The 21,269-nt window shown below is 43.5% G+C and overlaps 1 protein-coding gene and 1 long non-coding RNA gene across 2 annotated transcripts in view; one reads left to right on the top strand and one right to left on the bottom strand.

Annotated features, from left to right (window-relative positions):
* The window catches only part of LOC120846751 (carbonic anhydrase 2), a 143,394-nt gene extending 129,062 nt beyond the window's left edge, over positions 1-14,332 (bottom strand). The window contains exon 1 of the mRNA XM_042290940.1: positions 14,016-14,332. Within this exon, the coding sequence (XP_042146874.1) occupies positions 14,016-14,079 (64 nt within the window). The 5' untranslated portion in view covers positions 14,080-14,332. The remainder of the gene's footprint in view (positions 1-14,015) is intronic.
* LOC121836151 overlaps positions 1-21,269 on the top strand; it is a 197,171-nt gene that overhangs the window by 147,862 nt on the left and 28,040 nt on the right. The window lies entirely within an intron of this gene.

Below are 21,269 nucleotides of genomic sequence, written 5' to 3'. Positions count from 1 at the left end.
GTTCAAACAAAGTTTCAAATTAATTTAAGCGGGATCTGCACTATGCACTCCCCACTTTATTTACCCGTCATTTAAGGTAATGTGGTGCCTTATTGCGCGATGTTCTAAGAAAAAGAAACGAGGGTGTTGCGGTACTATCGTTACTGCACTCTTCCAAACACAGGTCACAACTCGTGACCACACAGATTACCCAGAGACGCAGATCTCAAATATGGTTTCGTTGGCAGCATATTTGGGATTTCCATGTACGGTAAATACCCAATTACAGTTAGTTGTTGAAAACAAATACAACTATGTTTGTATGTTCATACTTCCGTCCGTCACGTATTTCAGTCTTAGCACTTCTCTAACGTGTGTCCCGCTTAAAACAAAAATAGACAAAAAATAGCACGTCGTTTCAACGTCAACCGGAATATATGCTGGAGTTTCAATACGCACATCTGCAATGCCGCAACTAGACAAATAAAAGTACATGTCTAAGGAAAGAACGTCTGAAACACAGCTTCCTGAGTCGCGTTGTTTTGCCGTATGTTTCTTACATCAGTTCCTAGATTTGCCTAAACCAACAACGCGTACAGTAATCTTGACCGCTGCGTGGAAGGCGTTCTTTGAATGCCGTAGCAAGCTGAGATTGGAGACCCCTAGTCGGTTAAACGTGATAGCGAAATAAACTATCAGTTATTAAAAAAATAAAATACATGTTTTTTTTTAACAGTAAAACGAATCAATAGGTCTAACACCGTATGTCGTAGTATTGGGGTCAAAATCTCCACCAGCTGGACCGCGTACTCTCTTCTTCACATATAAAAAAATAAATCCGCTTTCTTTTTCCTTTTTAGTTCTTTGGCAACGAGACGTAATTCTTGTTTTACTCTGTATCTTACACTTCAGAAAATAAATTGTTTGTGCGTTCGCTTTCCTGTAGAACACAAGACAAAAAAAAAAACAAAAAAAAAAAAACACGGCGAACAACAGAATCTCAGCGCATGACAAACCTCATAATAGGACAATATCTGAAAAATGCGTTGTGCGCAGGGACCAGCAAAACGACACGATCATAATCCTAGCGCTCATTGCATGTAGTGCCAAACGAATGGCGCATGCACGTTTGACAATAGGCGCGCGTAGCTGCTGAGAAAAAAAAATCAAAAAGGAAATTAATAAATTTTCATTTAAGAGCCCGATCCGGCTCAACCTTTTCAGGCATTCGTCTCACAAAACCTGTGGTGCAGGTAATTTCCCTACACCCCAAGCAAACTGGTACTCGGAGTTACGTTACGGCCGATCGAAGAAAGGAAGAAAAAAAATTATTCGATGCGGCTCACGCCTTGCTTTTTCGCAACCGCATAAACTTCGCTAAGTGTGCTCAACAGAATACCGTCTTTTTTTTCACTGAGTGAGCCAAGAACTGCTTTTCGGAGTATAACTCTGCAAAAATAGTTGCCTGTGCAAGTCTAGCATTATATTCCTGGCTCCGTCCCTCTACGCTATTTTATACAATAAAAGAGCTAAATCACGCCCTCGCTCAGTGCCAAGTATCGTTTTAACTGACACGGGGGACACCGAACATTATGCTGGTTCACTTTATATCTCTGCAAGCGAGGATTTCTACAGCGTTCGGTGCAATCTCATTGGTTCAATGATACCATCCCTGGGAGCTTACCGTGCGTGCGTCTTGCAATAAAAGCACACGCAGCTATATACTTCCGTGAAGTTTGACATCCGTGCTGTTAGGAGCAGCCCACGATTGTCCACACAAACTGTAATTGTAACGGGCACAATGTGACGGGGTTGTGCGGGAGATTTCAGTGAGGGAAGAGTTCGAAAAATGCGTAAACGCTCATGTTTCAATTAAATTGCCGAAACAACAAACAGAATCATAGTTATCTCAATTCTTAAAAAGATGTTTTTTTTTTTTTTTTTTGTAGCTTCCCAGAACATTGAGTGCTAAGCCTACTTACTGTCGATCTATTTGTCTGGGCAAGCTGGTTTATTCATACTCGGTTTCGTGATAGTGGCACTAGGGTGCCTGGAACGCGTCTCCAAATAATGTGTTCACCGTGGCAAAAAAAAAAAGAAAAAAAAAAGTGGCCTTTCAATTTTGCTTGATGAGGTCATCGACGCGTCACGTTGTCGCCGGCCGCGATCCTGGCGGTGTCGCAGGAAAAAAGGTGAATGTGGCAGTCGCCCGTCCTCCTGCAGGTCGCTCTCCAGCTTGGCAGTCCAGGGAAGTTTCAGCAGCTATGGCGACAGTGACACTCGCGTTCTCCCGTCTTTTTCTTTTTTTCTTAGCTTCCACGTTTATCTGTCAGGATCGCGACATTCGACAGCGTGACACTCCGACTTTTGTGACGTCATTTGTTGCCACTTCGGGACTACTTTGGATGCATGGGCGGAATAGCACGCTAAACACACCAATCGGAGACGAGTTCTAGGCATTGTAGTTAAAGGGGCTGTGCAACGACAGTGGATAGGAATATTTCTTACTTTACACCGGCTTCCTGGCACTAGTGGGACCCAAGAATACTCGAACGCAACACCACTGACCAAGAAGCGTCCTCGTCGCGGCGGAATTCCAAGGATCAAAGCGGAGCTTTTCTTTCAGTCTCTCCTTCCAAAGCCGCCTTTTTGCTCCTTCGCGAAATTCGATGACGGAGCTGTGGGGACAATGACAACAGTACGATCCCCGGGAATGCGTCATCGAGCTTTGCACTGACGATATTCAAATGCTGCTCACACAGTGGACGCGAAGACTGCGTACGCATTCGATCTGGGCTCGTGACAATCGATGCCTCGACATGCATTCGGGTAGTGGCCCGTGTCCAATCGCTGCAACTACCACAACAGCCGAGCCATAACAATGTCTGGAACTCAGCTCGTGTCCTGCGCTTTGCCAACCCCAGCGCGTGGCTATGATCAACATTGGCGGCATATAATCGGCTCCAGATCACGTTCCCGCTTGTTTTGGCAGCGAGTTGAGGGGGTGAATGGTGCTCGTTTTTCTTTATTTTTTTTTTCTAAAACTTCTGTTGCGTGGGGTGAAAAACGAACGCGTGTTTCATAGGTCATTAACGTCAGAGATCCGTTTTAAGCGGTATTTGCGCGAAGTACAAATATCGTTGCATCGCCCCTTTAAACACTCAATCAACAGCTGCTAGGATGTTTATCAACAAGGCTGGAAGGCACGTGACGGCATCTGGAATTCCCGCACTCTGCGAGCCTTCACATATATTTCAGGAGGCGAGCATACGGCGCCCGTATACGCACGTGCAGAGCGAGCGAGAAAATAAATCTAATGCGGGTAGAAACAGCGGGAGAGGAGGAAACGAGAGCGCGCGGGGGCGTCAGAACACCGAGCTCTGGTTGGATTGATTAGCAAGTCGACGCGAGGCTAGCCGCCGTTTTCTATACACACTTTTCGAACGCGTTCGAACACAAAATGTCGATGTTCGACGTTGGTCGTTCACATCTGAATACGCTCGAACAGCGAGTAGAGGCAAAGCGGTGTTGTGGTGCTTCGGAAAGCGGCGGTGTTGTGTTTCGGAAAGGCCTGGTGAATCTGCGATTCGCCTCTCTCTCTCTCTCTTGTGTTATTTCTGCTTCTAAAGTTCCAAGTTGACGATGTGTTCTGGGGGCGCATTCCTGTGTTGGCAACCTGTCGATTTACATTCGGTCTGTACGCGATTCTAGAAGGTTCAGCCAACGAACCTTACTGTGTTCTCTGGGTGAAGGACATTCCCAGAGGTAGAGCTCGACCGGCGTGTTCATCAAAAAAACGTTGCCGCCCTGTTGTCGCCGGTTGTTCTTCGCTCTGGGTTTCCGTAGTAGTGGTGCGTGGGCTGTGATGTTTGTGTGTGTATTATAAACGATGGATGCGGTTCACTCCACGAGTAATGCAAATGCGGTTCGCTCCACGAGTGATATGTATGCGGTTCCTTCCACGAGTGGTAAGGATGTGGTTCTTTCCACGAGTGATATGGATGCCCGTATCCAAGGGCGTCGACGTACTCTGACAGGCAAAGTACAAAAAAGTGTGAAACAAATTACAGCAAGATCCATTGGTGGATTCTTGAGGAATCCGTTAGCATGACCCTTGGAAAACGCCTCACACGTCCCCCTTTAGGAAACGATAACACGGACCCCGTAACGAGGCCAACAAGAGGGAGAACAAATAAAGGAAGCATAAGAGAAAGTCAAACAAAAAAAAAAGTAAAGGGGTCAGCGTTAGCGTTTTTGAAAGGCGGACTAGTGTGGCGTTTCCAAGGGTCATGCTAACGTATTCCTGAAAAATACGTCATTAAATCTTTCTGTATTTTTTTTTTTTTGCTTTTCTTTTGTTATGGGGATGGACTGTCCTTCCTCACATTTAGTTCATACGGATTAGTTACTCCTAAATGACAGTGGCATTCAATTTTATCATAAAATTAATCACAGATTAAGGGTCTTCTTTGCATCCGCACTAGGTTTCAAATCGCTGGAAATTAAACAAACGCAATATGCTGCACGGCCGTTCACCGCAGAAGTGCAGTACACCTCCACGTGCCGCTGCAAAGCTCAGTCGACTTCGCTCGAAGCAGGATGCATGAAATATGCTCAACAATGTGATGTTTGTTTTTAAATTGACGGTACTGTCACGATCCCCAGCTCAAAGAGGCGCTATATGGATATTCACTGACGTAATTTCTTCAACCATTTTCTTGATATTAGTTGCCTGGCAAGTATTGAAGGTGAGCAATCTGAGGACTCTCATGACAACCTCAAGTGCAGATTATACAAATGCTAATGGGTATCATAACGTCGACATTGAACAACAAAATGGCGGATTTACGTCATATGAAAAACCCCTACTCTGTTTCTCGTACCGACTCGGCTCGGTCACCCTGAGCTATCAAGCCCACTGGTAATAATAATAGTAATCTTTATTCATATTTTGTATACATCGAAATTACTGCATATCCCATCTGGATCCTTAGCCAGCAAGGCTAGTTCTGGATCCATACAAATGTACCAATATAAGGCATGCGGTGCGGTCCCGGCACTCGTGCTTGTGCCTCACAAATAAAATGCATGTTATAAAACATTTCCAAATAATGCTTTCTTACAGTCAGTGCAAACGTTTTACTTTCTTTTTATGTTTGTGCTTAATGAGTTCCAAATTTTTGTACCTACATACTGTATTAGACGTTGACCATAAGTATTGCTATAGGGCGGAGTATTGAAGTTATTTATGAGAACGTTCCTCGTGACTCTACCTGATTCCTCGTGACTCTACAAATATACGTGATGGGAGTGGTATATTATTTATTACAATATTATGCACCAGAATTACAGTTCTATAGTCTCTTAACACATGAAATGGCATTATTTGTTGTTTTTGAAATAAGGGAGCTGAATGGGGGCGTTGTTTGAAAGTTTGAAAGTTTATTGGGATTTTCACGGGCCATGCCCGGTAGGGAGGTAGTGGCAAAAGGCATTTCTGCCTGACTGGGCCTCTACCCCCCACAGTTTACAGAAGTGCAAAAGGTGGCACAATCATTGTATCATTCCCTCTGCCCAAACACACATGCCTGTGTACGCAAAATACATTTCATTCAACGGACTGAAAAAAATGTTCATTTCACACAACAAAATAAAGAAAGAAAACTCAGAAGTTCTAGTATTCACATGTCCAGTGGTGAACCCAAGGTAACAAAAAACAAAACATTTCTACAACGCGTAACAAATGTCCTTGTCTATAATAATTTGTTTTATCCCTTTCTTGTACTTATAAAATGACAGTGCAAAATCAGTGTAATCTTCCATAGTGTTTAGTAATGCAGGAATCTGATAATCGATTTTTTGTTTTCCATAGTTCGTACGCACCTTAGGAGTTCTACGTTTACTATTTCTCAATAAATAAAGTTGTGAAGCAGATTCATTCACTCCGTAGAGTTTTCTTTTGTGTATTGTCTGCATAAGTTTGAAATAGTAGATTTGATTTGCTTTGAGCATGTTATGCTTAGTAAAATAAGGGCTGCTCTGAAATTCGCGAATATTTCCACGTTAGTTTTCCAAAATTCGCAGAACCTTTTTTTGAAGTACGATTAGTTTACCATAGTTTGTGGACGTGGTTGTTCCCCATACCATAATTCCATAACAGAGCCTCGAGTAAAACAGGGAGTAGTATAAGTTTTTGGTAAGCCAATTGGGTAACTTGCATATTCTAGTATTCTCAATGCCCGCTCTTGCAGCGTTACTATCGGTTGTAGATAGCTTTGGTATGTAAAACCCCACGATACTACACAATATTGTAAGTGACTATGAAAAATACTGTAATAAATCAATCTTAAAGTTTTCGAATTAAAGTATTGTCTAGCTTTAAGTAACGTGTAAACCGAATAGCCCAGTTTTTTATATAATGTTTCGATGTGCGGTTTCCAGTTGAAACAAGAGTCAAGAATCACTTCTAAATATTTATTATGTTCTACCTTTTGAATGGACTTATTACCTATTTGTATATTTTGCGCCTCTGTTGGAGTGACCTTATGTGGGGAAGCAAACACTATATAATTTGTTTTTTGGTAGTTTAAAGTTTACTTATTATTCAAAAACCAACTCTCCATCTGTTTAAGGTTTTGATTAATCAGCGCCACAGGGCTCAATACCACTCAATGCGGTCTGTCTGGGAACTTTAAACTGGCGAAAAGAGACATTAACCAGGTTGCTTCCAGCGCGGCACGAATTAACTAGCATCGAGTGACCGTGACCTATAGCATGCACTTTAGAATTCACTGACTGACACGTCTAAGTATCTTGTTCCCGTTTATCGCAGCGCATATGGCCCGACTAAGCTCTCCCTTAAGGTCTGCCACGAACGACAATGCTCCATGGTGTGTAATGCCAGTTGCAGAAGCGCCCTGCGACTTCGCCTTCAGCGCGCACTCGCCTAACGGGAGAGACCATAGAACCGCCCAGTCAGCAGGACAGCCATGTTTGTGAGCATTGGTGACGTCACCAGCCATGGTGTCCTAACTGATGCCCCTTACGTAAGTAGGTGCAGCACGTGCACGAAGCTAGCTAAGCTCTCAATAACACGTGCACGTCCGTACGGGCGGAAACACGGCAGCTGTCGCATCTGCAAAAGTTCCGGGCAGCATTGCAGGAAAAACGGACGCGAGAGCGGGGCTTCAGACAGGGCTCTCGTTGGGCAAGTGGTTGTGCAAAAGGGAACATGGCACGGTGCAAGAACACCTCTGCCTTTGATAGCGTTGCACACAGCTTGTGAAATGGCGTGTAGTCCCATAGCTTTTATGAGTTACAAGTGCTGATCTCCGCAGGATTTGCTTTAATTGCCGGTACCGGCTGCCGCAGTTGTAGATTTACAGCAGAGCGAAAGTACACGCACATGTTCTGCCGCTCTATATTCAAATTTCGATGCCACAGCTATAGATTTGCGACCTTAGAGTTCTTCTTTCTTTTGCTTCTTCGAAGTGACGGCCATTTTTTGCAGAATAAAAAATATATATATTGAATATCGGCGCGAGCAAATGACACGCTAAACTATAAAAAATCTGACAAGAACATAAGACCATTATTGCGTTGCAGCTGTATGCGTGCGTAATTTTCAGTGCTAGTTGTTTGATCAAATTGCTGTCCTTCACAGATTCAAGAAGTGCTGACTGAGTCTTACGGGACTGTAGCAAGTTTAGCTTTAGCGCGTGCTGAGGCTTGTGGGCTCTGCGGACGCCTACCCAATCCCTGCACTCCAAGGTGACCGCCTGACGGCACAACCTCCCGCTAGCGAGCCATCTATAACAAAAACAGTAATCTTAAACTTTCTAGTGATATGGGGAAAAGACCCCTCTTGCGTTTATCTTAGGGAATAGAGACATACATTCGCTTCAAGAGCTGAAATTAGTTAGCAGGTCGTCGTTGCCGGGTAGGCTCGATTTGTTTCGCGTGGGAACCCTACGAAATAAGTGACTTTTTTTTTTTAACGCTACCCTCCAGTCCTAAAAATTTGTCCGTCCCTTTGTCCGTCCGTCCGCACCTGTCCGGCCAAATTTAGCGGGGAATTTGATATCACGAGACCTATACATGAATTCGGTTTCTCAACTAAATCTACAGAGAAAATTGATTTCACGTAACCTGACGTCACGGAAAATACAGATCAATTCAGCTTCTTCACTAAATTTAGCGGAAAACAATTACATCACGTGACATTTACACCGATTCGATTTCCCCGCTAAATTTGGCGGGAAAGTAGCGTCACGTGACGTCACCTGACGTCACGTGACCTATATACGTGGGGGAAATTGACGGCACGTGACCTATGCGTGGAATTTCGTATTTTCGGAGTTTATTTTTAATTAAATTGGGAGGGTGTTTTTCGAAGTTTAATTTTCACTGAAAATTCGGGGTTTATCGGAGTTCATTTTTTTTTTTTTTTTAATTTCCAATTAACCTAAATTCGGAGTTTAATATTACTGTTTTCACATTTTCGGAATTAAAGAAAAAAATATTTATATATATATTATCCGGACACAAACGTACATTAAATTCATATAGAACTCAGCTGGATCAAAGTATACGTGTGTAGCTGCATGTGGCATTGCGTCCCTTGCCATTGCCAATACTAACTGTCCCACGACCAATCTTTCATGAAGCATGGCTTCAGTTAACATCACTCCTTTGAAATAACTAAACAGCTGGACGTGGTCGCTGGGAAGCTCCAGCTGCAGCCCTGTCCTTTTCTATGAAATCTGCAGGCTCATAGGTTTCACTCTTATAAAAGCACAAGCACTGCTCCCTCCGAGAAGTACAAATAATATGCTCCAAACTGGAAACCGGAACAAAGGCTTTTGTCGTGGTCCAGATATACAATGACCCGTTGTTCTGAACGAATTCCGACGAGATACACGCTAAACTATCTTTTGCCGCCAGAGTAAGATTTCAAAGGTCTCTCCTCAGTAGCATAGACTCTGTATTCCCACAAAACTTATTCGTAAAACAGCGGCATTTTTTTTTTCTACTTGCTTTTAAAATTTTGAGTTTCTCGGATAAATCCGAAGTGACGAAAATTTGACCGGCGAGTGTTTCTCGGAATTCATCGAATTTATCCGAAAACACGGAACCTACCATACGTCAACCCAGTCTCGTATCGCAACGTTCCATGAACCGTTTCTACGTAATCACCCACCATTTGTGCTCACGATCTGTACTTCGCTGCGGGAAAGCGTTTTCGGTGTAAAGAGTCACTCACCATACGTTTTATGTTTGCCCTGGATCTTTCTTTGTTTTATCAGTACGTTGAAATACTTGGGTTTGCTTTCACCGTTTGTACTTAACACGCATACGGTGATTTACTTTTTTTTACATTTTAAACATTTCCCCGACAATGAATGACAGACGCTGCGTGCAAAGCGCGGCCTATGTTACACAAAAAACGATGTCAGATATTGTATTTTTGTAGTGTTTCCCCTTCGCAGCTGGGGGACTCTGATCAAAAATACTAGCGTACGGGAGTGTGCTTATGGGGGGTATCCTCGTAGGGTATAAAATTTGGTAGTAACAAAACTTAAAAATAAAAAGAATTTGAAAAAAAAAAAACAAAAAAAACGCGCCGATGTCGTGTTCCTGGTATGCCGCGCAGTGTACGCGCGTGTACAACCTTTCCAAATATTTTTTGTGATATACTTTTTTTTAGTTACGCGAGTTTGTTTTTTTATGCGCATTAACGCTTAGCGAGCACGCCTGTGAGCTTCACAGCTATGCAACACGGCAGTTTGCGGCACACGTATACGAACGATGTCAGGGAGACGTAGAAAATGTTACGGAATGTCCTACTTCAACGAAATTAGTCGCTACCCTTCCCTTCATTCATTCATTCATTCATTTATTTACCGGCTGCATTCACCTCCAGGTAAAACATGTGCAAACAAATGAGTCAGAACTACACGTCTATTTTTTTTTTCTTCACGATATCATTGACGGCGGAGAATGTATATATATACAGTGTTGTTTAAAATTTAACGTTGTAAAAAAAAAAGATATATATATATATATATACAAAATTAAGCAAAACATTATAGTTTAAACACTCTGCGTCAGTGAATCTGCGCAAGCCATTTCACGTGCTCATGTCACGCTCTGAGACACAGTGCAGCCTGTTCTTTTAGCTCTAAACACATCAGCCTCGTCAGTGGCCGCGCTTCGTCCATGAATAGCAGCGATTGGCTGCTTTGCGGAAACGCTGACGCACTAGATTATTGGTAGATGGTATCGTTTTCGCAAACTCGGCACGCAGTAAGCATGAGTCCCAAAGTTTTAACATTTTGCAGTAATTAGAATCGTCATGTAGCCTCGCTCGAATTGTACTCAGCACGTTACAGCGTTTTGCAGTTTATGATTATATGAATCAAGGCACACACGTCATTCTGTCGCACCGCTCCACAGCGACGGGAATGAATCCGCTCCTCGTGGTCGTGGCGCGTTTCGGTGTGCCGAAATTTTTAGTTGCGGAATACGGATGTTTATGTTATATCTTGAGCGCCCGACGTATGTGAGGAAGAAAGGACAACCGATGTGGTATTTTGACGGGCCTCCGTAGCCGACGCCGATAAATGCGAGCAGTCGATCGGCCGACACGGTGGGCGAATCAAAAGATAGCACCGATCCGATATCCCACCAGCAAAACAATGGCCAGAGGGTGCCGAAGCACGTGCGGTTGTTTTTCGACGCCGTAAATATTTATCCCCGAGGACAAAGGAGGGCTCTCTAAAACTGCCCGCGCACCCACTCTCCCGCTGAGAACTCGGAAAATGCCAATGACCGCGATCCACGGAGGGAAGTCTGCCAATGATAGCACCACGCTACATGCATGACGTTGTCGATAGACCAGTGACTTAAAAGGCAATGTGACGCCGTCTTGCATCTTTCCGCGCATACGTAACCGTTACAGCTGAGAGTTTTATATGTGTCTGTATTTGTACGTATTCAGTTCTCACTGACAGCTTAAGAAACACCGTGCGTATAATTAATTGTGCTCAATCTTCTTGCTTCGTGATTATTTTTTTTTTTCGAAATTCTTTTCGGCTAATGTCACGACCTCATTGGCTCTGGAAAGATAATAAACTTTCGGACTCATCCCACTCTGCGTCTCATAGGCTGTCGGTGGCACACACGGAGACCAAGTCGTCTGCCTGCGCGGGAGTTGGGGTGACGTCAGAAGGACGCCGAACTCTAATTGGCTCTGATCGAAAGGATAGTGGATAGAGGCCGATGCTAGACGCCTCGAGGTCTACCCACTATTTTTTTTTTCAACCAGCCAATAAGAGCTCAGCATTCTGACATCATCGCAGCCCCCGTACAAGAAGCAGACGAACTTGCGGTCCGCATAGCTCTCGTCGTGTTCGGTATTACATCGTATAGACGTTAACCTTTTTCGAGCTTGTACCGTATTTTTGCACCCGACATCGGCTGAGCTGCCGCCTCCTCCGTCAGTCGCACTCATTGGCTCCTCGAGTGTTTCTGCGGGGAAAGTAGACGCACCGACGCCCTTTAGCGTACACGCGGCTAAGCTCGGTGTGCTTCGGGCATAGCGTTTCAGCAGACGCCCGTGATAAGAACCCGAGGACGGGATGTCGCCGCGCAGCTTTATCGCGACGCACTGCTGCCCCCCTTGGCTTCGAGACAAGCTTCAGCAATTCGATAGACACTGGAACGTCCCCAAGTACGCTCTAGAAAAAAAATGCCTGTGAGTTTGCTTTCTCGCAAAGCACGTGCCGCGATGCGCGGTGGGACAAGAATCATAACGTTTCACATGTTTACTGGGCACATCGTTCCTTTTTTTTTTTAACTTTATTATGAGCTCCGTCATTCGCTCAAAGACGTTCTTTGTTTTTAGATTGTGTGCCTTTCGCGGTGCTCATTTGGACTCTTTGAACCACACAGATTTGTTTATAGCGGGAGATGTGCTATATGCCAGTGTTGAATAAGCCTGTCTGAACGGTCTGAACCATGGACAGCTGTCCGACTCGCGATAGTTCATTGGAGACGCCTCGCGCAGCACACACTTTGAACAGAATCTGCTCTCCGAACTTCGTGTGTGGCAGTATGAGTATCGCTGTAGTGTTTGTTACATGGTGACCGGGATCCGCAAAGCGCGGGATTAACGAGTGCCTGTGTCATTTTGCAACCCACAAACAAAACAAAAACTTTACCTTCAGTATAGGTTTGGATTTGGGCTAGTTGGTTGAACATGTTTAGGAGTTAAAAGCGCTCTGTGGTGTGTGTCTCTCTTACCTTCAGTACCGACAACAGTCCATACCCTGGGACAACTTTCTGTGGCAATTTCGACGAGAAAAGAAGTACGCTAGCGCAGCTTTAATCGGCGATTCAGTACGCGCGCCTGCATCTTTGACTGCGTAGCCACAAAAACTAATCCCCGAGAATTGTGGCAATAGAAATATGCAGAACATTGTCACTATATTAAAAAAAAAAAAAAAAGAACTTCCGCTAGTGGGCGCAGACACTTCAATGGCTGCGAGGAAAAGTGTCGAACTAAGGACCTGTTATGTACCGGCGCCACCGGCAGGTGGACTAAGCAGCCGATGCCGCGAGCCTCGTGACAATCGCGTGCTAGTGAGAGCTCGGGCACTTGTTCCTGGACCGAGAACCGCGATGGACGCACCGTCCACACTCTAAAGCTGACAGTAAAGCTTGTATTTATCAATTGGCGTCGCCAATTGATAAATACAAGCTTTGTTCCTGGACCGAGAACCGCGATGGACGCACCGTCCACACTCTAAAGCTGACAGTAAAGCTTGTATTTATCAATTGGCGTCGCCAATTGATAAATACAAGCTTTACTGTCAGCTTTAGAGTGTGGACGGTGCGTCCATCGCGGTTCTCGGTCCAGGAACAAGTGCCCGAGCTCTCACTAGCACGCGATTGTCACGAGGCTCGCGGCATCGGCTGCTTAGTCCACCTGCCGGTGGCGCCGGTACATAACAGGACCCTAAGTCATCGTGATAGGAAAGCCGACGCCGAGTCTGCAATTTGACTTAGAGTTACTACAATTCTGAAATCGCGCAATAAATTATTGAATGTATAAAGCGCAAAGGGACAGACGAGAACATGAAGTAGACGGGACAACGCTATACTCACAACTGCCGTTTTAATAAAAAAAAAAAAAAAATCTCAGCAAAGAGAGGAGCGATAGAAGTTTAACGGAACACAGAAAGGACATATGAACTTTTGCATTTTATATTTTTAGTAAGTTGAAATAACTATCCCACCTTTAAGTAATAACGCTTTCGGTTCAAGGTCGAAGAATCTCCGTGCACTCGAAGCAAAATTTCAGTCTTCGTTAGGAGCGTGCCATAGTGACCTTCGTTCGTTTGACAACCACCAAATGTTTCTTTAATTACATTTCATTGTCTGTCCCCGTGTTAACGTGCATCGCAACAGATAAACCGCTCTACACAATCAGGGCACCACACCGCACCTGCTGTCAGGATTCTGACAGCGCAGTGCCCGAAATCATTGTCGAAGTACTGTGATTCCAGATCAGTTAAGTAAAAAATCAAATAAAGCTTCTTTATGCTTTTCTACGAACAAGAAATATTGAGGCTTTTGTGAGTTTTCACAAAATATCTTTTGTCCCAGTTCAATCACTGTTCTATAATGTTGAACAAGAAACAATTGTATCCACACTGCCGTCCATACATCTACGAGTTAGGCACATTCATGCCCTTCGATTTGGGTAGCAAAGACAAGGTACATCATGTTGTTTCTCTCCATCCTCCCGACCCACCCTATTCACAGAGGAAAGAAAATATGTGCACACGGTTTTTAATTGCATACTTCGACAGCTAACGCCCGAGTATTTAAAAACCCATTTCCCAAATGCAAAAAAAAAAAAAAAAAAATGGTCGGAGTGTACAACGAGGTTCGCAAGAGAGAAAAACAGGGTTCAGGCGCATTACCCGGCGCGCGCGAATTTCGTGCTGTGTTTTAGGACACCGAGTTCTCACCTTGGCTGAGCGTGAGGACGAACAGGACTAGCGACAGCGCGGGCTGGGTTCTGGACGAAGCCATGTTTTCCGTTCGTGTGCCGGTCCCGGAGTACGGTTCCAAATATCAGGAGGAGCGGTGTAGCACGTGCGCTTGAAAGGCGACCCAGAAGCGGCGACGAGCAGCGCTCCGTTCCCAGCACGGCATCAAAAGCGAAACTGTTCGCGGGACTCCCTCACGGTCACGCTTAAAAAGTGCCTCTCCGCCGCGCGACTGCGCTTTGACGTCAGGGACGTCACCCGCCGCACGCCGCACACGCGCGCGCGGACGTCCCTCCGCCGGAGAGAGGGACAGGGAGAGCAGGAGAAGACGCTACCACGTGACGGATCCCGACCAATCAGACGCAAAGCAGACGACACCGGTTATTGTCGTCTGCTCGCTCGCGCTCTCGCGGGCCGACCGCGGCGCGCGGAAGATAAAAATACGCGCACTCTGGGGAGAATCGAGAATCGGGATGGTGCCCCATACTTCTGACATCCGAGGAAAGACGGGCTGGCTTTTGTTCTAGCGCCGCAGAAAACAACTTTTCTTACTTTTCATGTTTTGTTTTTGTTTTGAGTACACAGTCCTTTGTCTTCGTAGAAGACTTATGCAGTCGTCCACTTTCACACAGGTGGATCTCAACACCACTTTCATTTTGTTTTTCCTGTTTGTATTTCGATATTTCTTTTTTATCTTACGACTCTCTGTTTTTACGATTATTTTATGGGAGTCGAGGCTTTTAATACCAGAAAATGATATCTAGGATTTCATATTTCTTAACGTAAAAGAAGGGCACGCAAAAATTATTATTTCGAGCTGTTTGTTTATTTGTATTTTGGGCGGGTGGGATTTTGTATGATTTAATTGAACGTTTCTTTGCGCGTTAATTCTTGATTTCTGTACCACACAGATAATGCTCGTAGAAAACATCAAATTATAGACAAACGGTAAATAACATTATGTTCGGGATTATTTTTGCGGGTGAGGCTCGATTTAAGTCAGCGCAATAAAATTGGTCTGATTTTAAATCACTATTTCAATCGTGAATGAAATCACGATTTAAATCAACTTGATTTTTATTTTTCCGCCCTCTTGAGAAGTATGTTTCCACCTCATAGCTTCCTTGGTTTGCGGTGAAGTAGTGCAACAATCGAAATTTTGGGGTTTTCTCGGGCGTGTGTGTGTGTGCGTGCGTGTGTGTATCGTATGTGTGTGTGTGTGCGAGAGTGTGTGTGCGTGTGTCCGCGGTGTGTGTAGCGTGTGCGTGCGTGAGTGTATGTGTGAGGTGTGTGTTCGCACGTGGTGCGTTTCTGGCTGGTGCGGGTGATGTGTGTGCAGTGTGCGTACATGTGTGTGGTGTACGTGTATATGTTTGCTCGCGCGTGATGTGTGCGCGTGTGTTGTATGCGCGTGGTGTGTGTGTATGTGTGTAGGAGTGGGTGTTTTAGCGCGTGTGGTATGTGTGTGTGGGTGGTTTGTGCGTAATGTGTATATATGTGTGTGTATTTGTGCACGTGTGGCGCGCGCGTGGTGTACGTGCGTGTGGTGGGCGTGCATGTTGCGTGTGTGTTTGTAGTGTATGGGAGTGTTCTGTGTATGTAGTGTGTGTGTGTGTGTCACACCTAAGGAAGGCATCTGACACGGGCAAACAAATAACGCTGAATGAATTTTGACTACCTCGGTATTCTTTCTTGCGCAACATACATACATAACACAGAGGATTTTGCACCATAATTGGTCTTCGTTCGAATCCAGTGAGCTGGCGCTCTCAGTTAACTTGATTCAAGCCCGCCAGCTGGTGCACCAAAGGCTAAGCCAGATGAGAACATCATGCGGTTTCCAAACCGCGCTTGCGTGTGAACAGGGGTTGAAGGGGGGGGGGGGGGTGGGGGGGGGGGGCGCAGGTAAAAGTAAGGGGGATATTGCTCGTGCAAAGGTTACAGAATGCATGGTTCCTTCTGAATGAAATAAACAGGCGGGTCGAACACAAGTACGGTAGAAATGTCCGGAAAAGAAAGAAATGAAGTACCGAATCAGAAATTGGGTAACAATCGTAACATGCTAAAGTAACTTCCCCTATTGTCGATAAACCAGGAAACCGAAAAAAATATATACTACGCGGAAATTGCAAACGTGCCTTCCATCGAAAGATTACAATGTCCTTGAGGTAAACTCGCTCATACAACTCCATTTTCTAGGAGGCTGCAATTTTCGCTCGTTCCGACCTTTCTCAAATTTCTTGTCGCGTTTTCTTACATAAAAATGAAGTAAATAGGAGTCTGTAGCAGCCGAAGGGAGCAACTCGATCTTCGCGCGGGAACATCGTCAGGATTTTGTCTCCGCGATCATCCTCAATTCATAACTCCGTCCGTTTTGTTAGTTTACTCAAAATCGAGGGAGGTTTAAAAAAACATCTTCTGAGACTTCCTTTTTTTTTTCTCTCTTTTTTTTTTTTTTTTTTTTGCAACCAGCTTGTTCGGTAGGTGTACGTTTTCTTCGACGCTGTATAGTTTACTGGACCATTTTCGTGTTGAACGTTTAGAGGCCAGGTTGAGCATTTTACCGCTTTGTTCAAGAGGGTGGTCGTCTAGAAGTGACGGAAACCCATGGAGCTCGAAATGAAATTCGTTCTTTCGTTAGGATGATCAAAGTCTGGAATGCATTAGAAGAATGTATACAGTTTGAGCTGGAAATGCCGGAACTTTCTTTTAGTTATTGTTCTCTCACAGAAATAACGCCTTCTAGGTGCTGCGGGATTTTTGTTAGTAAAGAACAGAGAAGAAAGAACGAGGGGAAGCCACAGGCAAGACACGACAGGCGCAGTGCTCGTCGCAGCGCTTACCTAGAAACAAGCTTTCAGTTTGACCTCTCAAACGACCCTAGCTTCCTCTATATTCGTTGTCACACACAAACACAAACAAAAAAAAAAAGGAAGTTTCTTTTTCTTCATTATTTGAGTGCTGCACGAAGCATAGTCCTTACAAGATTTAGTTGTCGAAGAAAGAAACGATGCCTTTGGCGTTTGAATCGTGCACGCTTCTTAATAAAACATTATAAAGCTAATCTAAAAAGCACCTATATATAGCTTAATTCAACGCGTGAAGCCGAAAATGCGTAGGAGCCAGAATTGTTTTACACTGTGGTTCTTGAGGTGAATACGCGTATCTCTATTCCTCTAGTCATACCTTCCACACGTTCCAGGACGTGTTTTTTTTTTTTTTTTTTTTTTTTTCTTTGCGAGTCAGTGCCATCGGTACGGAAGAAATAAAAGAAGACGACGTTCGAGGCGTCCCTACAGTCAACGGCGGCTTAATAAACGCTGGGTGTGGCTCGTTACGATTACACCTTCTACTTTCTGATTCGACGCATACTTTCTTCTCGTCTGTAGTGCCGATACGTCACTGGCTGCGATGAGAAGAGGCGTGGAACTCTCGCCACGCCGCAGCCGTTCTTTAGCTGTCAGCAGGCTCGTACGGTCTACCCTTTATTACAAGTAATACAATTGCTTTTAATTGATCCCATGTTTGAAGTAATTATGTAACCGTTCGAATACATTTACTAGTAAATAATCACGCCGGTAATTCGATTTACCGAGGTACCGAAATTACTTGCAGCGGTTACTTTTCTTCCCGCCCCTTTCCTGATGGGCGGTCTTTGTAAAAGTTTTCCACCGAGGAATCCTCGAACTGAGTCTCGGACAGAAGAATGGTTGAGCGAAATTCATGGATTAAGAAGATAATTAGTTTATAATTTGGTGATTTTACTCCATTCGTGAACAGAACAAAACGCCCACCGTTTTCCGAACCGGCAAAAAAAGAAAAAAAAAATCTGCCTTTCTGGTAATCCGATGTAATCGGAAATGTAACGGTTACTTTAACGAGTAACGGCCAATTACTTCTCTTCTCGTGTAATCGAGTAATTCAATCAAATGCGTTTAACTAAAAGTAATTTCATTGTAATCGATCACTTCTTTTTTTTTTTTTTTTCATCAGTGGCTGTCAGTAACTTTAAATATTCCTCAGTTCCGGTTCATGCAAGAGAAATCGCCCTTCCCCTTCCCGGTGTTATTTTAAGTCTCGTTTCTCTCGAAATCGTAGGACGTGAACGTGCCAGGTCAAACCATAGAGTAATTACAATAAACGCTAGAGGCTCAGCTGGCGCTAGTGTGCTGTTGCATTTTGAAGCAGACAGCAAGCAGTCAGAAATTGACTTCCGGTGATGCATTTCTATGGGAAAAAGCGAGTGCATTTTCTCTCTGCGCTCGATTATAAGAGCAAATATCACTAATTGTTTGCACGTAGTACGTACTAGGCACATTGTAACATTTTTCAGTCACGCAGACGAAATAATTGGTCAGTTACAGTACTTTTATTTGAAATTCGTGGTATGAAAAACGGTGCTAAAACCGCTTCGTACGTGTATTTATGTGCATTGTCGGACACTGTTAGCGCGAACACGGCGTCGACGCTTGCCAGCATGGGGGATATATGTGCCAAACGATCGAAGGACATGTGGAAAACCAAGAGAGACGGCAAGAACTACGCAGTAACACTAGATAAGTAACTCCTTGTGCACGCAGACGATCCAAATAAATTGAAAGACACGTAATATAGTCAGATTTGCAATATATAAGTACTGCTTTATTCTTTCTGGTCATGAATATGTGCGAAGATGCTTGTTCTGGGTTCAAATCATCACCCGCACGCTACAAATGTTTGCAAATAGGAGGAGCCAGGGAGCAGGTGCCCGATAAAAACTGCCCGACAAAGAAAATAATAAAAGTACACACCTTTCGTTGCTCACGTGCTTTATTTTTGCGTTCGAATGTTTCCTTAACCAATCGTAAAGGTTCACACGGAGTCATTTTCATCCAATGACAGGACGGGCATATTAGCAATATATAAGCACCACCGAAATGCTAGCAAACCTTGAACACACTCTACATTCCTTTCGATCGTTAGTTTGCTTAGAATCGTCGCTCGTTTTCACATACCTTCCTTGAAACAGAGGTTTAGACCTGAAATAGAGCGAAGTTTAACATCGCTCAGTGGTAGAGAAAAATGCTGTAACTAAAGCAATTACACTTTCACAGTACCAATAAAGGTACATACCACCCGGTACAACCGAAATGACGAAAGTTATTCTTGTTATTTTCTGGCGAAGAGACAAAATTCACGCGCGTTTTCCCATAGAAATACACAGGGAGGCTGGAAATGTAGACTGCATGCTGTCTGCTTCAATTTGCAACCGGAAGTCCCGTAGACACTAGCGCCAGCTGAGCCTCTAGCGTTTATTGTAATAACTCTATGGATCAAACACCGTTTTCCCAATGTGGAATGTGCAGTCCGTGCAATATACCGACTCCCATTGTCTCATGGTAAGGTTAATGTAGGTCAGACGGGGAAATGCAGAAACGTGCGATGAGCCCTATTAGCGCGAACGCGACAATGGCGCTTCATTTTTTTTCTTTTCATTTTGTTTTGAGAGAGTATTGACCAGCGTCAATGTTACCGCTTAAGTGAGACCACCGGATGAGGAATAATGCGGCCATAAAAAAAAAATAAAAAAAAATAACGAAACAAGCCGGTCATCGATTGTTCGCATTAACAGTTCCGCGATATGTACGCAATGTCTTAGATGAGACTGTTCCCCCGGGTTCAGGGAACCACCATTGTCGGGAAAAGGTCCTAACATATTTGCTAGGAAAGTTAATTATAGTTCTACGTTATATTACATTATATATTACATTAATAAAAAAAAATCAAGGCGATTTGAATCGTCATTTAAGTCGTGACTTAATTTCTGATTAATTTCAGACTGGTTTTATTGTGATGTTAAATCATCATAATAAAACCAGTCTGAAATTAATCAGGAATTAAGTCGCGACTTAAATGACGATTCAAATCGCCTTGATCAAGCCTTTCCCGCAAAAATAATCCTAAATTATGTATTTGTTTACCGTTTGTCCATCATTTTATGCTTTTTGCGTTGATTTACGTTGCATTTAAATGAACGAATAATCATGTAAGAAAGATTTATATCGGCCTGAACACAAGCGCCAGTTCTTTTCTGAGCAAATCGAAACTCTGGCTTTTCTTTCAACCCTCCACTTCGTTGGCCAGTCACGTAACGTGTTATAGCAATTAACTAGGAATGCGAAAGAATCAAATGAGAACTAGAAAAGTAATGCCCTATTGCAGGAAAATAAGGGCACAAAAGAAGAAAAATATTAGGCTTTTTTTTCTTATCTAGAAAAAATCAAGCTGTTCTTGTTCTTCTATGGCGGGGTTTACTAAAAAAAAAAAGTTGCTAATTAAAATGCACATTAAATTTGCTCTTTACTGAACACCGCATTCGTTTCACTTATCAGACAAATTAATCAACCAATCTGCAATGTTTGAATATACAGCTATAATGATCCGAAATCACTAATTTGTAGCTACAGTGAATTAAATCAAATGAATCAGATTTACATAAAATTAGTCTGGTTTAAATAAAAAAATTTAATTGAATTTATTTTTAAAAATTTGATTTTTTTATATCTTTTTAGCGTGCCTGGTGGCCATACATGCGTTAGTGCGATGTTAAGTACGATCTCAAGTGCCGAATTTAAGGTACTTGAGGGCTTGGTACTTTTTGTTTTTTTACCTTTTTTTTGGCGGCGCATTTTTATTTTATTTTTTGCACTCTGGCATTTGGCGAAAAGCTTGTCCTGCCGTGGCCTTTCTCTGTGGATCTTCTGATTTAATTTCCATATATATTTAAGCTAAAATATGCAACAGCTCTTTGCGTCTTCTACTTGAACTGCATTTTTCCGTTTTTTTTATATTTTGAACAGCACTTGGGATTGTATATAAAAATATAAAGACGTTGCTGAAAGCCAAATTTCTTTTTAGTTTTTTTAGTAGATCTAATTGAGTTCGTTTCAGTTGCGAGTTCGTCACCTACAAATAGAAAATAGCAGTTGTGTACGAATCTCGTCGGACACGATAATCCACATTGAGCGTGAAAATTACATTTGTGGGGTATTCATCGGGGATTTGTCGGGTATAGCTTACCTGGATTAGGCTTGAATCAGGCTGCTATCAATAACAAAAGTAAGAAAGAAACCACTTTTCTCCATACTCTTCTCCTCTGGGCGGTACGCGTAAAACCCTTAATGATCACGAAAGCCTGAATTTTCGACCTTCTCGAATTGGAAAATTCGTGAACGTTAAGGGCAGGGGAATCTT

Source organism: Ixodes scapularis, unplaced genomic scaffold (assembly GCF_016920785.2).
Source record: "Ixodes scapularis isolate PalLabHiFi unplaced genomic scaffold, ASM1692078v2 PGA_scaffold1__304_contigs__length_218370807, whole genome shotgun sequence".
NCBI lineage: Eukaryota > Metazoa > Arthropoda > Arachnida > Ixodida > Ixodidae > Ixodes > Ixodes scapularis.
This window is presented reverse-complemented; position numbering and strand designations above follow the sequence as displayed.